This window comes from Harpegnathos saltator, unplaced genomic scaffold (genome assembly GCF_003227715.2).
Source record: "Harpegnathos saltator strain DR-91 unplaced genomic scaffold, Hsal_v8.6 scaffold585, whole genome shotgun sequence".
NCBI classification, from domain to species: Eukaryota; Metazoa; Arthropoda; class Insecta; order Hymenoptera; family Formicidae; genus Harpegnathos; species Harpegnathos saltator.
In genome coordinates this window covers 330,001-344,915 of record NW_020230410.1, presented here as the reverse complement: position 1 = coordinate 344,915, position 14,915 = coordinate 330,001, and the positions used below count along the sequence as shown (strand labels likewise).

Sequence of the window (14,915 nt, the reverse complement as noted above, 5' to 3'; positions counted from 1 at the left end):
TTGTATAATATCACCGGCGCGCGGCGACTCGGAGGTGCGATTTTGCCGCGCTTCACCTTCCCTCCCCCCCCTCTCCGCCCCCGCAGCCGACTGGTACTCGTGACTCGCAGAAGGGCTTAAAGAATCGTCGCGGTCGAGAAAAAGGCGGATACGAAATGAGCTGTCAAGCGGCCTCCGGAGATTCTCTCTGTGTGTATTATACATGACCACGACCGCGCGTCTCGCGCGGAACCTGTTAACTACGCCGCTCGCGCGAGAAAGGGGAAAAAAGAGAAAAAGAGAAATATAGAGAAAAAGACAGCTTTGCAAACTTCTCACGCCTGGCTGTCGGCGACGTAACGCGAGAGGATGAAGGAGAGAGAGAGCATGCCGCCGCCTTAGGAGCCGCGACGATGCCGAAGAGGCGATACGGCAAGCCTTCCGTGTCGCAAAAGGGATAGAAGCGGGTCTCGACGTGTAGTCTTCACGAAGCCTGCGGCCATGATTATTAATGGGCAGGGCGTGACACCCCGCGGAATAACCCCGAGGACTTCGTTGCCGTGCCAGGAGCAACCGGCCGAATGTTCGTCGTTCGTACTCCATATCCAGTCGCCGCGAAACGACTGGCGTTCGTTCGTAGGCATTAACCCGCCAAGGAGCACTCATTTCGTGAGTGTGTGTGTGAGTGAGAGAGAGAGAGAGAGAGAGAGAGAGAGAGAGAGAGAGAGAGAAAGAGAAAGAGAGAGAACACGCCGATCTCATCTGACCCGTCGCTCGCACGTATTCCTCGCGCCTTTTCGCCATTGGATCCCTTTCATCCGGGTTCAGACCGAAAGAAGGAATGAGAACGAACGAACGAGCGTGGAAGCAAACGAACGAACGAACAAGCGAGCGAGAGAACGAGCGAGCGAACAAATGAACGAACGGCGGCCTGGCGGTCTTAACACGCGGCGTGTTTCCCCGTTTAAGTTACTTTCTATCCTTTTTTCCCCGGACTCTACCGCAAACGACGGCGCTCCCGCCCTTATCCGGACTCGCGAATTATCAGCGGATCTTCGATTCTACTAAACGAAGCTTATGTATACATATATATATATACATACACACATACATACATACATACATACATACATACATACATACATACATATATATATATGTATGTATGTACGTATATATGTATGTATAGTAACTTAAACGTACTTTAGCTAAAACGGTCTTACCGACAGTAATTTTGTACGGAGAGAGCGCGGAGAATGATAGCTGCGAGATCGCGAGTTAAGAAAACGAGAGGAAGAGCGGAAGAAAAGAGAGAAAGGGGAAGCTGGAGCAAAAGTTGCGAGAGAAAGAAGGCCGCCACGAGGGCACGAGTCCTCCTCGAGGAGAGGTACGTTAAGATAGCGCCGGGTAATGTGCTCCGCTTCTCCGCGCGACGCTCGTATTTAATTAATAACCGTGACATATTATCTCGGAGGTAATTAATTACGAAGCGTGGTATAGCCCCGTTACATTATTAAAGGCATATTAATTGTAAACGGGGGGACGGGAGCGAGAGAAAGAAACGAAGAATAACGAAAGATGTACGAGATGTGCCGCGCGCGCTTCGCCGGCGGAGAATTAAAGCCGTGCTCTTTTCTTTTTCTCGCTCTTGGGGTGTTCCACAAGCGGCTTCTCCGCTTCGCGCCACGACGACGGCGGTGCGCATTCGCCGATACACGTACATACACGTACGCGCACCACACACACACACACACACACACACACACACACCGACACACAGAGGCGCGGTTTTCATTTGCATAATAAACTAAAAGACTCTAAAGTACGTTGTGTCTGAATATTAATGAGTCGCGCGAGTGGCGCGGCATCGCGGCACTTAGCCGACATATTTTTCCACAGGTTGTTTATCGCGCGTGAGAGACAACTCGGGCATGTCCCGTCGAGCGTCGACCCCGGCGGAGGTAACTTCACACGTGACACGGCGATTTCTCGCACGGCGCTATCGTCAGAAGCGTCCTGGCGTAAGCCGTAGCTTACGAAACTATCGTGAAATCGGCAGATAGAAGGACGTCCGCGTGGAGACCCCCCTGGCGGCAGCCACTTAATGCAAATCGCGGCGAGCCGCGCGGAGAAGAATCGATCGCTCATCGATCCCGCATGGCATTAGGATGCGACACGGATAACGAGCGTGGTCAAAGACGACCGACGATCCCGGCTTTCGCGAATCCCTCTCGCGTGCGCGTGCGAACGTCATTAGCGTCGATCACATGCATAAACGGATAGACGAAACTACGGAAGTGAGAGACGCGCTCGCGCGCTTGATGATGCAGCGCGGTGCGCGCCGCATCAGAGAGAGCTCTGACCGCCGTCGACGGCGACGGCGACGGCGACGGCTGGGTCGGGGCGAAATTTCACGACGCGGAGCGACTCTCGTCGCGGCTAACTATTTTCGAATGCGAGCCTCGAGCGTCCGACTACTTGTCAAGCAAATTCGCATTACTTCCAGTATTATGATCGCTCTTGTAGTTACCGGCATACAACCACCACCGGTAATAACTCCCTCCGACTTGTGCATTCCGCATACTCATTGCGACGGCAACGCCAGCCCGTACTAACTGCGCCCGACTGTCGTGGCGCGTTCGCCAGCGCTCTCTCCCTTTCTCTCTGCGGCATGATAAGACGCGCTTGTTTTGCCGGTGATATGTATTCGAGGGCGGACCGCGCGCACGCCCGAGGATTCAGCCGACGAAACGGGATGCAACGGGATCCCCCCGTTGTGCACTGGCGTCCGAATAAAAGGTAAGCGCGACGTGGGGCGCGTAGGGAAACGAGAGCCATCGCTGGGGAGGAGAGGTCGCGCTCGTAAAGGCAGTAAGTCGCACGTAAGTCCGCGTCCTCGTATGCGCGGTCGTGGCTTTTTAATTTCCCGGCGAATGGCAACGAACGATCGCGCTGGATTACGCGTCTTCTCGTTTTCCTCGAAAGAAACCAGATGCGGATTATGCGTCATAGGCAGGCATTTCCGTGGTCGCTCGTGTGCCTTCCTTCTCTCTCTCTCTCTCTCTCTCTCTCTCTCTCTCTCTCTCTCTCTCTCTCTCTCTCTCTCTCTCTCTCTCTCTCTCTCTCTCTCTCTCTCTCTCTCGCTCTCTCTCTGTCGCTCTCCCCTTTCCTCTCTTCCTCGTCAAACTTCGCCGAAAGGATCGAACTACCGTATTGGGCCGACTTAAGGTAATCCGCCGTAAATAATGCACATCAGCTAGATGCGGCGGCGTCTTTGAGCCGCCCCGCCCCGAGCGCGAAAAGCCACCGTGAAAACTCGTTGAGCTCCTTCGCTATAAGTTCGAAAGACGCTCCCCAGCCCACAATATCGACCGTCTTGCGCAGTGGCATCGCCCATCCGCTACTATAAAGCTTGCGTTTAGCGGCATTTCGCACGGAAGCACGCGTCATCGAGTCGACTTACGTCGCTATTCCGTCGTGATACGGAAGTTTCGCGCTTTACGTCGTCTCGAGATAAAGAAGAGTAAAGAGCACGCGAACGTTATCGTCCGCGACGGATCAAACCGACGTGAAAATACAAACTGTCGGTATAAGGCGAGCCGAGTATTTTCAACCGTTCATGTGGATCGGACTAATCGCACCGACATTGATTGACTTTATCTATCAATCTTTATTCTCGTCTTAACTTCGTTTTGAAAAGACCGCTTTCTTTATTTATTCCACGTGAAAGATTCCAGGTAGACGCGCGAGGCGGCAATGTAATTTTCTCGTTAACAATCGCTATCTATGAACGCGGTAAATCAAATCCACGATTCTATCTCTCATCCTGATGAGAAAGGAAGAGAGGAGGGAGGGAGGAGGAGAATAAGGGAGAGGAAGGGGGAGGGGGAGAGAGAGAGAGAGAGAGAGACTTACCCTCGCTCACATTGCGCCCATAATGCAATTGTAGAACGTAAGAATTAGTACGTCCGAGAATTATGTACACTTTTTTAAAAAAGATGTTAATTTGACTTGCAGCGAGAATGAGAGAAATTACAGAGGGGAGGAGAATTCTACGGTAGCCCGGCGGTACGCTGAAGAAAGAAATGGGTCAACCTGGATATTCAACGAACTTTTCTATGAATACTCCATGCGCCGGTATTAGACGAGGAATCGGAGCATACGAAACAGCACGGCTAGCCGCGAGCAGTGAAAAAAGTCTTAGGTAAGCACACAAACACACACACACACACACGCACACACAATATTATATTAACCATAGTTTGTTTCAGCCCCCTTCGCGTCTCCCCATCTACTTAATATCGCGTGGCACTCTATTTTCGGTGCTCACTCAAAAATGTCATTTAGTGCAGGAACGTGTCGTCGACAAAGCGGAAATCGAGACCGCGCGACGACGACGACGACGACGACGACAATCACGAGAAGCGATCGGCCGAGCCGTCAACCGCAGCGTCTCCCCGTTCGTCGGCTGCGACGTCTAGCTTCGATTATTTACCCTGACGAAATCACAGCTTTATATCCCTACACGATCGATTGGTGCGCCGAAGGGAAAAGAAAGAGAGGAGGGGGAGGAAGCCCGAGTGCGACCTCTTGGAATGCGAGGAAGGCGTGAAACGCAAGACGGTGCGCGCAGGAAAAGAAAAGAGGGACTCTCCAGCCAGTAATAGGCACTGCCGGGTCATTGAAAAGCCGTGGAAAATCAATTATCGGGCGTGCGTACGGGCGAAAATTTATATCGATAAACGTCGAATGCCGAGGGTAGTTAGCTAGAGCTCTGCCGGCCCATATGCTTTCTGCTCCCACTTGCCTAACGCTCTCCTCAAACGCGTTTATCGATAGCGAACAGAGACCCGCCGCCGCCGCCGCCGCCGCCACCGCCGCTGGTCCTTATACTGCGGCGACCCAAAGTGCGGTTTTGACGTTTTGCACAGAAATACACGCACAGACCGCTCATCGCGTATTTGGCGCAAAGTACTTTCACATTCCGTAAGAGTACGCAGGAGACGTACCGTTCAGCACGTGGACGGACACCATAGTGGCTGCTGCTACATCCGCCAAAGCGCAGCTGTAGTTCCCGCTATCCTTTTTATTCGCGTTCGCGATGTAGAGTCTGGATACCGCGCCGGCTGCACCCATGTCCGTCTTGACGCTGGAACAGACAACGGAATTCTCCGTGCAAACTTTGCAGCGTCCGTGCATTGTCGTGTGTACCTCGACATCGAGGTGAAAACCGTATGTTCCATTGGAACATTCGGCAGTTATCCGCGCCAAAAAAGGAACGTAACACGCGAAGATCCGTATGTAAACGCGACTTCATGGCTATTGTTTAATATATTATTAATATAGTTAATAAAACTATATATTGTAATGCGTAGAATATATATCGCGATGTATATAGAACATAGACTGTAATGTATTATGTTTGTAATATGTATCGTTAAACATATTGTATCGCGGCCCTACGAGTACGTAAGTCTTTTATTGTAATAAGCGAGTAATGTTATTACAATAGAAACAATTAAAAAATCTGCACCTCTCTTTCGTGACACTTGGAAAAATGGCACCTCGAAAATATTTAATCAGATTTCTTAATTGTATATAATAATGAATTCTATCTGTATTATATTACATATTTTAAATATCTTGTAATATATGTTATATATTACATAATTAATATATTTATATATAATGTAACATTATCAGCATTTATATAAAATAAATAGAATATTATAATATAATATAATTGTACTTTATTTTAACAATCTAATTTTCCTCAAAATCCTCAAAAAAAAAACCTCAAACTTCCCGTCAGAAATTCGTGCACTTTCTTCGCACATTGTTCTCCTGATACAAAAGTCCGAGTTTCCCGAAAAATTCGAAATTCCAGTTTTCGTAGATTTGTATTAGGAGAATATAATGACCGAGGAGGTATTCGGACTTGGTCCAGAATATCTTTCCGCTCATTATATTCTCCTGATACAAATCTATATATATATATATATGTATATATATCTATAATACTGTATAATAATAATTTGATACAATAAAAAATATATATAATATATACAATATTTGTACAATATTTATACAATGTTCTATAATATTTCTACAACATTTCTATCTTACCCTATAATATTATATTATATTAAGTTTTATATTGCAATTTTGCAATAGTGATTTTTATATTACATTAATATATAATTCAAGAAGAGAGAAAAACAAGAAGAAAAATAAGTGGAGTAAAAGAAGGTATATAAATGAGGAAAAAGATGAAGATAAGGTAAGGATTGAAAGCGTGCGTTGCGTGTTTGTAATTGAAAAAATAAGAGAAAGTGAGAAAGAAGGGGGGTCAGGACAAGAACATATAGCGATAAAAAATGATTGGAAGCATGCCCTTTGTGTATGAAAGATTTTTCGGGAAAAAAAATATAAAAATGCAAAAATGCAAAAATAGTTTATACGAAATTTAAAGAAATAATAGATATTTTTTGCTCTGCGTCGCTAAACTGTAAATAGGTTAACTCGATAATGTCTAAACGACTACTAAACTAAATATATTTGTTGGACAAAAATGTGAAAAAGAGATTCCGTGAAAATTCACGCTTGACGCGTATGAGATGACGTCACGTTTAAACTTGTTCATGAAAAAATAGAGCAAAAGTCGGCTTAAAACTTTAAACCGTCTTGAGCTCTGCCGAATTAAGCTGATGAAATAGAGCATTCAAGGGAGGAATGAGAGAGGGAGAGAGAGAGGGAGGGAGGGAGAGAGAGAGAGAGAGGGAAAGAGAGAGAGAGGGAGAGAGAGAGAGAGAGAGAGAGAGAGAGAGAGAGAGAGGGGCGGAGAAAGGCAAAGAGGATGTTCCGCGAACGAAGATGGAAGAAAGGCGTAAATCAAGTAGTTCACCCTCCTAGCAGCTGGCCTTGACAGATCGAGTATCCCAGCTGAGCTTTCTTACTCCCGAACTCGAGCGTAAAGAAAGAGAACAGAGTGCGTACTGTACGTTTCATACGTCCTCGTAATAGTGCCGTCCGTATTAATTTCGCCCGGCATTATCTCGTCCGGGTAACATTACTGAAGCATCGCTTGCAGAACAGCTCGCGGTAATGCCAACCAACGCGCTTGTTGCCGAGCCACGCGAAAATCTCGAAGAATTTCGCCGGCCCGAGCTCCTTGAGTTGCGTTTGAGAGGAATCGGGGAGGTACTAAAGGCCAGAGGAAATTGTCGCTACTGCTGCTGCTGTTACTGTTGCTTTTGTTGCCGCGGCGGCGGCGACAGCAGCGGCGTGAGATAAAAGAAAGTCGGGAAAAACGTGTTACTCCGCTTTGAATTTTCGAACGACGTTTAACGATGCGTGATGTAGTTACCGCAGACATCGCGCATACGTTATACACGGAACAGTTTTATGACTCAAACGAACATTCCCGCAGCGGCTGAATTTAACCGGTATATATAATTCTCCCTCGCGCTCTCTTCTCTGGTATCATCTTTCGGTGCTAAACACATTTACTGTTTCAATAATTTTTCTCCTATACGCATTTAAGATAGTCGCGAATAATTATGAATATATCGGCTTGTCCGACAAGTTCGATAAATAAGGATTTTTGCGAGGAGTTGAGAGAGCCGACTCTCTTATACTTTTATAGTTTGCCACAACTTAGTTCAATAATGTATTCCGATCACTTTTTCGATGGCAGATGATGGAAAGGAAACTGAAAAGATAAAGTTACGCCTGACTACGAGCTTATCGGAGCTTTCCGCAGAATATCTCGACGAAAACTTTTCGAACAGCTCAATATACATAAATGTCCTACAATAATATAAATCCAATCGAACACATCTCGCTACTCCCGACCTCACATATGGAACGCTCAGCTCCTCGAAATCCGGGGCTACATCAAAAGCGCGATATCATAAAAGGGCAACCAGGTCGGGATCAAAATGCAGGCAGGAATTACGTGGGGACTCAGCCGTGATGCGGAAAGAAGCTGGATTTTTAAAAGAAGGAGCGCATGAGGCACCGAAGAAACAGACATGCCCGCGATGTCGAGAGAAACAAAGGGGAAGAATGCGATAAGCGGAACAACCAGCGGGGCTGCGGGGGTGGGATAGAGGGGGAGGGAGGGAGGGAGGGGGAGAGCGGAAGTTGGAGACCGCTTAAAGAATTTATTCGAATGGTTCGAATGCCGCGCGACGCATCTCGTTGTCCTTCCCAGTCCCGTCTCTGCGACCACCGCGCTCCATCATCCCGCCAAACCGCCGCGGCGGGAGATCCTTTGAGAGCAATGTGTCGAGCACTTTCCCAAGAATGCAGGCGAACGTTCGCTGTTAGGACGTTAAAAGCACTTGTTGCCACGCCGTTATCGTTACCATTGACACCGCACCGCGTTTCCGGCTTTTTCGGCTCGCAATTCGCGCGTACGTAAGTCGCGGGCGGTAGCTCGAATTACGCGGTGAATCGGGCAATACGTATCAGCAGCAGCAGCAGCAGCAGCAGCAGCAGCAGTAGCAGTAGTCGACGACGACGAAGAAGGCGGTAGTATGAGAGACATTAACAGCCTTTAATCTCCGCCGTGAGAAACGTGCGAGATTTCATCGGCGGGACGGAGAGAGAAAACACAAAGACGATTTTAATCGTCTCTTTTTAAGAGACGAAAAACGAAACACTATGCCAAAAAGAAATATATATATATATATACACACATATATATATATATATGTATAAAATACTATAGGAGTGGCGGGAGGGAGGAAGGGTATAGGACGGATGCACGGCCGACGGCGAACGACGGGGGTGGAATGCAGCCCAGAGCCATTCGTGTACTGCATACGCAAGAGGTCGCGTTACCCATCACAAGACCAATGTAGCAGGTCGCGTAACATTGATCCACTCGTTCCGTCATGGCCGAAATTTTCCAACGATTGGCATCCAGGGACAGATCACATGGCACTTACTGTACCCACAACCACTCTCGCGCATAGCGATACACATTTGCTTCATGACCTGCGTGCCGCATAGCCGCTGCGTGTGACGTAGGAAGAGATGAGAAAGGGCAGAGAGGGCGAGAGGGAGAGACAGAGAGAGAGAGAGAGAGAGAGAGAGAGAGAGAGAGAGAGGGGGGGAAGGGACATGTGGGGAAAAAATAATGTGTACATATGGGTGTACACACATCATAAATATCTATTTTATTATACTTCACTTAACCGAAAATGCGCGTTTTCGGATTTACTCGCACAATTGTTCTGTCGACGCGTCATCGTTCTATCCGCGGCTGCTAAAACATCGATAAATTGCTCGCAGCAGGACCCGGAGATAGGGAGGGTTAAATCAGTGATGCGGGAGATTAAACACGGACCGCACGAACCGCAACGACGCAGTCGCGTGAATTTTCAGAATTCACGCGCGTTGTGTTCGCACTTTGCTTGTCGCTCGGGAAAAAATAAAATTCGTCGGTATTCTTCTGTCCCTATCCCGTTCGCGTCGTTCGCTCTCCCACTCATCCTCACACCTCCGTCGCGCTGGGAAGAATTTAATTTCGCGCATTGTTCTTAGCTCGATCGTATTGCGCGACAGATCGAGCGGTAGAAGACAGGAGATCTCCGTGAACGGGAAACCATTCTGAAGATATGTGTGTCTCGGATATGCGATATCGCCGACGCTATAATAAACGAACCGCCGCCATCGATCGGTCCTCCTTCCGCAGACTCTCGTCATTTCACTCGTCGGTTGAGACTCACGAGATCAAGCGTACGTCGAAATGATTAAGTAATTCCCGCTTATCGCGTGTCACCGTTGAGTTTAAGTGAACAACGAGAGATTTTTCCTCCTTGTCTACTTTTCTCTCTCTCTCTCTCTCTCTCTCTCTCTCTCTCTCTCTCTCTCTCTTTCCTTCCCTTGTTCTATCTCGCTCTCTTTTACTCTCCGCTATTACCGCAATTTTCCGCAACCAACATTCACTCTCTTTTTGTCTCTGCCTGCTTTTCATGCAGCCGTAGGCTCTTTTTGCTCCACTGGTACTTACGATTTACTTCAGGTAAAAAATGTTGTCGCCCCTAACTCTCCGTCCAATTGAATCTTCCTCGGAAAAGCCGCGTCGCGTTATCTCCCGATACACGGACGGCAACGCGTTATTCTCCGGCTGCAATCTACATAATTCGTTGGCGCGGTCAATATAACACCTTGTTGGTGCGCGTCGCTTTCTGTCGCAATACTTCGTGCACGCGCTCGCAAACCAAGCCGTCAGCTTATCGTATAGCGCGCCATTCGGCCAGAGAACTATTCCGGGCTCGGCCCGGCCCGGCCCGGTCTGGCCTGGTCTCTCCCTTTTTCCGCGTCTCTCCCTTCCCTTATTCTCTCCCATCCTCTCGTGGCCGGACACAGTTTTTCCTCGCCGCGCCGTGGAATTTAATTCGAGCATAGAGCGCGAAATTTATCTTCAAATTCCTGTACACGCGCAACTTCGCCCACTCACAAGCTCCACCTCCTTCGCGTTCGACCTAGAAATTTTTTTCGCGCCGCTTACGGATTCGCAGTGAATTTCGCAGCAGCGGTCGAGTGGCTGAGGGAGATTTAAGAGCCCGCGGTCCGTTTTGTTTCTCTCACTGATTCCTCTCCTCTCTCTCTCTCTCTCTCTCTCTCTCTCTCTCTCTCTACCCCGCCACCCCCCCTCTCTCTCTCTTTCTTTTACACGCGAGCGAGACGATACACGATTGCGAAGGGAATCGTGAGCACGAATGCATGCACCGTTTAACGTCAGAATCGGAAAGCAGTCGGGCCGCGCGTGGCTTTGCGCAAGTCGTAAAAAGGCTGTCGCGCAAAATTCCCCCGTTGCGGAGCGTGCAACGAGATAGAAAAAGTGCTCGGGGAAATGCACTTTCACGAGCCCATTACGCGAGGCCGGATGTTATCGCGAGGATTCGGAGATTATTCGGCGAGATTTGCATCGAGCCGCTTTCGGACACCGCTGTGTCTATCTCGTTTGCGAAGGAATCCGGCCGCGAATCACGAATCGCGCGCGAGTTCTTCCACGTCGAGAGCGAGCGACGGGAGAATTGAAAGAGAAAGAGAGGCCCTTCGAAATTATGGATCGTATTTATTCAATCGGATATAGAGGAGATAAAGGAGCAGCATCCCACTCGGTGTACATGCACCGTCAAACTGAATTCGTAGTACGAACGGAGCAGCGTTGCTTGCTGCTGTTCTTCTTTTGTTCTTCATTTCAAGCTACAAGTACTTCTTTTTTCTTCTTCCTCCTCCTCCTCCTCCTCCTCCTCCTCCTCCTCCTCCTCCTCCTGCTCCTCCTCACTCGCTCGCTTCTAAGGCCAACAAGGTCGGACGATTTCATCAAAGCTTGAACTCAAAAGATTGCCACCTTTGCACCCGTTTCACCCCAACTCCTGCGCTGTTACATATATTTACGAGTTTCCAGCGAAGTCCGATTGCTCCGTTGCGACGAGAACAGCGCATTGTGCCGATATTTCTGTGTGCAGTCGACGCGACGCCCGTAAGAATCTCCATATCCAATCGCGTCTCTTTTTTCTTTCTTCCTGCACATGTTTCTCCAGCGAGCGAGTGTCTTCGTTAAGAGCAACAATTCGCCGTTCGTCGATCTCGCTCGCGACTTACTTCAGGGTGCGAGTCGCGCGTCGTTAATGTCGAAAAGTTAAAACACCCTTCAAGTCGGCCATACGGCAATCTCTCTCCCTCTCTCACACACACACACACATACATACTCTCACTCTGTCATTCTCTCTCATTCTTTCTCCTCATGAATTGTGCGTAAACGAAAGAATTCGCTTACGGCGGGCAGCACACTTCCTCGCATTTTTCCGTCGTAAAAATACGTCAGCCGGTGGACTTCTTAATGGTCAGAAATCTGAACGCGCGCTACTTCCGTAGATCTTGAGCAAAGGAACCGGAGGAACCTCGTCGCAGCTCCTCGTTTCCTGACTTAAAGGGAGTTGAGAAGTTTCTTTGTTATTCTCTTCCTGCCGACCTCCGTCGGGACTTTGCCGAGCCGGACAGACACTGCAAACTTTCGCCGGAACATTTCATCAGACTAGTCGAATGTAAAGCGTCGGGGCTTGGTGGCGAACGAACGCGATGCCCGCAACGACACACCTGGACGGAGGAGGCGGGGAGGTACGGAGCGAAGAGTATTTGACAGTTTTATCAGAAGCGATTTTTCGGGATGAAAGTTCGCGCTGAAATCGCGAGAATTGAGCCTGCTTTGCGTCGGCTCAGATCGCGCGGTGTCGACCTTTCCGACGCGACACCGGACGAGAAACTAAACAACGAACGCTCACCGATTCGACCGAGATATCCTCGCAACATTCGAGCGGAATAAAATTGGCCGGGAGGGGACAGGGGAGATTTATAAAATCGGATGCAGGGTCTCTTTCTCCCTCTCTCTATCTAATCGTCAGCGCGATGGTAGCTTTCAAGTCTGCTGCTGTTCGCGCGAAGCAAGCCGGGATGAAATCCTACTAATCATCGATGCGTAAAAACGTGGATGCACAAAACGGAGATTAAATCGCGATGAGCGTTTTTTCCATTATCTCCGAAATTTCAACCGCACTCTGTAAGTTTACGATTCGTAAATTTAAGGATACTCTTGCTTTACAACACAACCTCCCACCTTCTGTCTCTCCTCCTTCCTGCGCCCCTTTCGGACGATGGAACCGCGTAGCGATTCGTTTCGCCCTCCTACACCTCTCTCCCTCACGTTTCCCATCCTTCGATTCGTCCTAGCGAATTTAGCGGTTTTGTCGAGCAGGTTTTACGCGGCGTAAACCTAAATACGAGTATGGCAGGAGCGAGTAAGTCTGTACAAAGAGTGCCGCACGGATACGAGAGAGCCCGTATACTCTCTTCTTCTTCTTTCTCTCTCTCTCTCTCTCTCTCTCTTTCTCCCGTCCGGATACAAAACTCCATCTCTCGTTGTCTCCGCAGAAATTCAGCGGATTATCCTGGATTTGCCGAGCGGCGCAGGAGACGCAATACTTTATCGTTCACCGTGACTTCTTTTTCCGATCGCGACACATAAAAAGGTTGAAAGCTGCGGAGAACGTACTATCGCGGAAGAGAACTTTCCCGACTGCGACATAACGCCGCGAAGATTCGGATCACACATCAGGTGATTTTCACGTGTCTCCTCTACAAGCCCAAGGAGGGAGATGGATAGTTCATTCGCCCTGGGGGTTGGGTCATTTCAGTCATACAGCAGATACATAAAAATTACTCGAACAGAGGGAACAAAGTTGAAAGATGAAAAAGTGAGCTTGGTTCAGTCTGGAGATGACGATTCGCATATAATGGAAAAAAGTCCAGGCGGTACCAATCACACAAGCCAAGCACAGGCCATAAGCTAATCGATAACAGGAAATGAGAGAGAGAGAGAGAGAGAAAGAGAGGGAGAGAGAGAGAGAGAGAGAGAGAGAAGGCGAGAGGAAGAAGGCGAAGAGCTCATCCGCGTCCTGCAAGTAATTATCGACAACCTACGCCCATGATTATAATCAACTGATTTATGATGGACATCGCGTTCGATCGAGGTCCTTTCCTGCTCGCGGGATCCTTACCGGGATATTGATGAAACGTCAATCAGACGTACGCGCGAGAATCAGTCCCCGATGATCGCGCGCTCGCGCGTTCGAGATTTATCGGCGTCACGCGACGCTTCGGAAGAGCTATTGCTACGCGCAAACACTTACCGGCATCTGTTCCTCGCGAACTCTTAAGCGCCAAGTTTCACGGGGAACTTATGCAACATATACAAGTCACCATTATGCGCAGTATAAGGCGTTACGATGACTAACAGCGAGAACGAGTAACAGCCAGCAGTAGCTCGCGCCGTTATTTGCCCACGAAGAAACTGCTCGCGGAACTTTCGACGAAGGATTTTTTTCCCCGCTAAATAATAAGCTGAGTGGGAGTTGTTACGTAATTGCATTCGCGAGTGCCGGGTGATTAACTCTCGGGGAAAAAGACGAAGCGCGCGCGCGCGAGAGAGATAGAGAGACCGAAGAGAGAGCGGAGAGAGACACGCAGACAGGCAAGATAGAGAAAACACGTGAAATTTAAGCTTCGCAAAGGATGCGCCGTTATACGGCGGCGAGTGCGCACGATCGTAGCGTATGTAAAAGTAATTGCGCGCTCGCGACCAGCGCGAAAACTCATCAGGATAATTAATGAAAAACGCGAGCCGGTCGCGGCCGGTCAGCCGAGGCCAGCGAGTACGTGAAATCGCCGCGTGCGAGAATCAGAGCGAAGCTTCACCGCGCTGTGCAGCACATCAACGACGCGTGCACGCGCTGTGTGCGATCGATCGCATCCATCAGGATTCAAATATTCACTCGCTTTGTTTCGTCGAACGGCAGCGGAAATTTCATCCCCCTTTTCCCTTCCCCACCCCGACGCACACTAAGAACTTGTATTATCGCAAGAGCGTCCACTGTAGTTACACTGAGACCCCTCTTCCGCTCGAAACAGCAGTTCCGGGTAATTACAAACCGATACAAGAAGCGGAGGAAAAGTAATCACCGGACAACACATTCTCCTCGGCGGGAGAGAGGTTTGGGGCGCTGTCTGTCCAAGTCAAGTCGAGTCGAGTCGAGCTAAGCCGAGCAAAGCTGTTCATCGTACGTACGTAACGCGGAGAATCGAGAGGAGGTCGTCGAAAGGTTCGACGGGATCGAAAAGGGGTCAAGTCCGGTCTCGTATGTTGTAGAGAGTGTGGGCGCTTCAAACGTGGGATGGCGTGGGTCAGGTGTGAGCCAATATGCGGCATCTGGCGTTACATGCTTCAAGCTTCGCATAACAAGCTCGGGGCTTGCTGCGCGCTGATGGGAAAAGTTGCAGGCTGCAAGCTCAGATGTGTCGTCCTCGGCTGCGTGCATATCCTTTCTTCCTTCCTTCCTTCCTTCCTTCCTTCCTTCCTT

At 49.0% G+C, this 14,915-nt stretch overlaps 1 protein-coding gene across 3 annotated transcripts in view; it reads right to left on the bottom strand.

Moving 5' to 3' along the window:
* The window catches only part of LOC105183602 (uncharacterized), a 147,653-nt gene that overhangs the window by 9,906 nt on the left and 122,832 nt on the right, over positions 1 to 14,915 (bottom strand). For all 3 annotated transcript variants that reach the window (XM_011141859.3, XM_025304011.1, XM_025304013.1), the window contains exon 7: positions 4,989 to 5,128. In XM_011141859.3, coding sequence (XP_011140161.1) covers positions 4,989 to 5,128 — 140 coding nt within the window. The remainder of the gene's footprint in view (positions 1 to 4,988; positions 5,129 to 14,915) is intronic.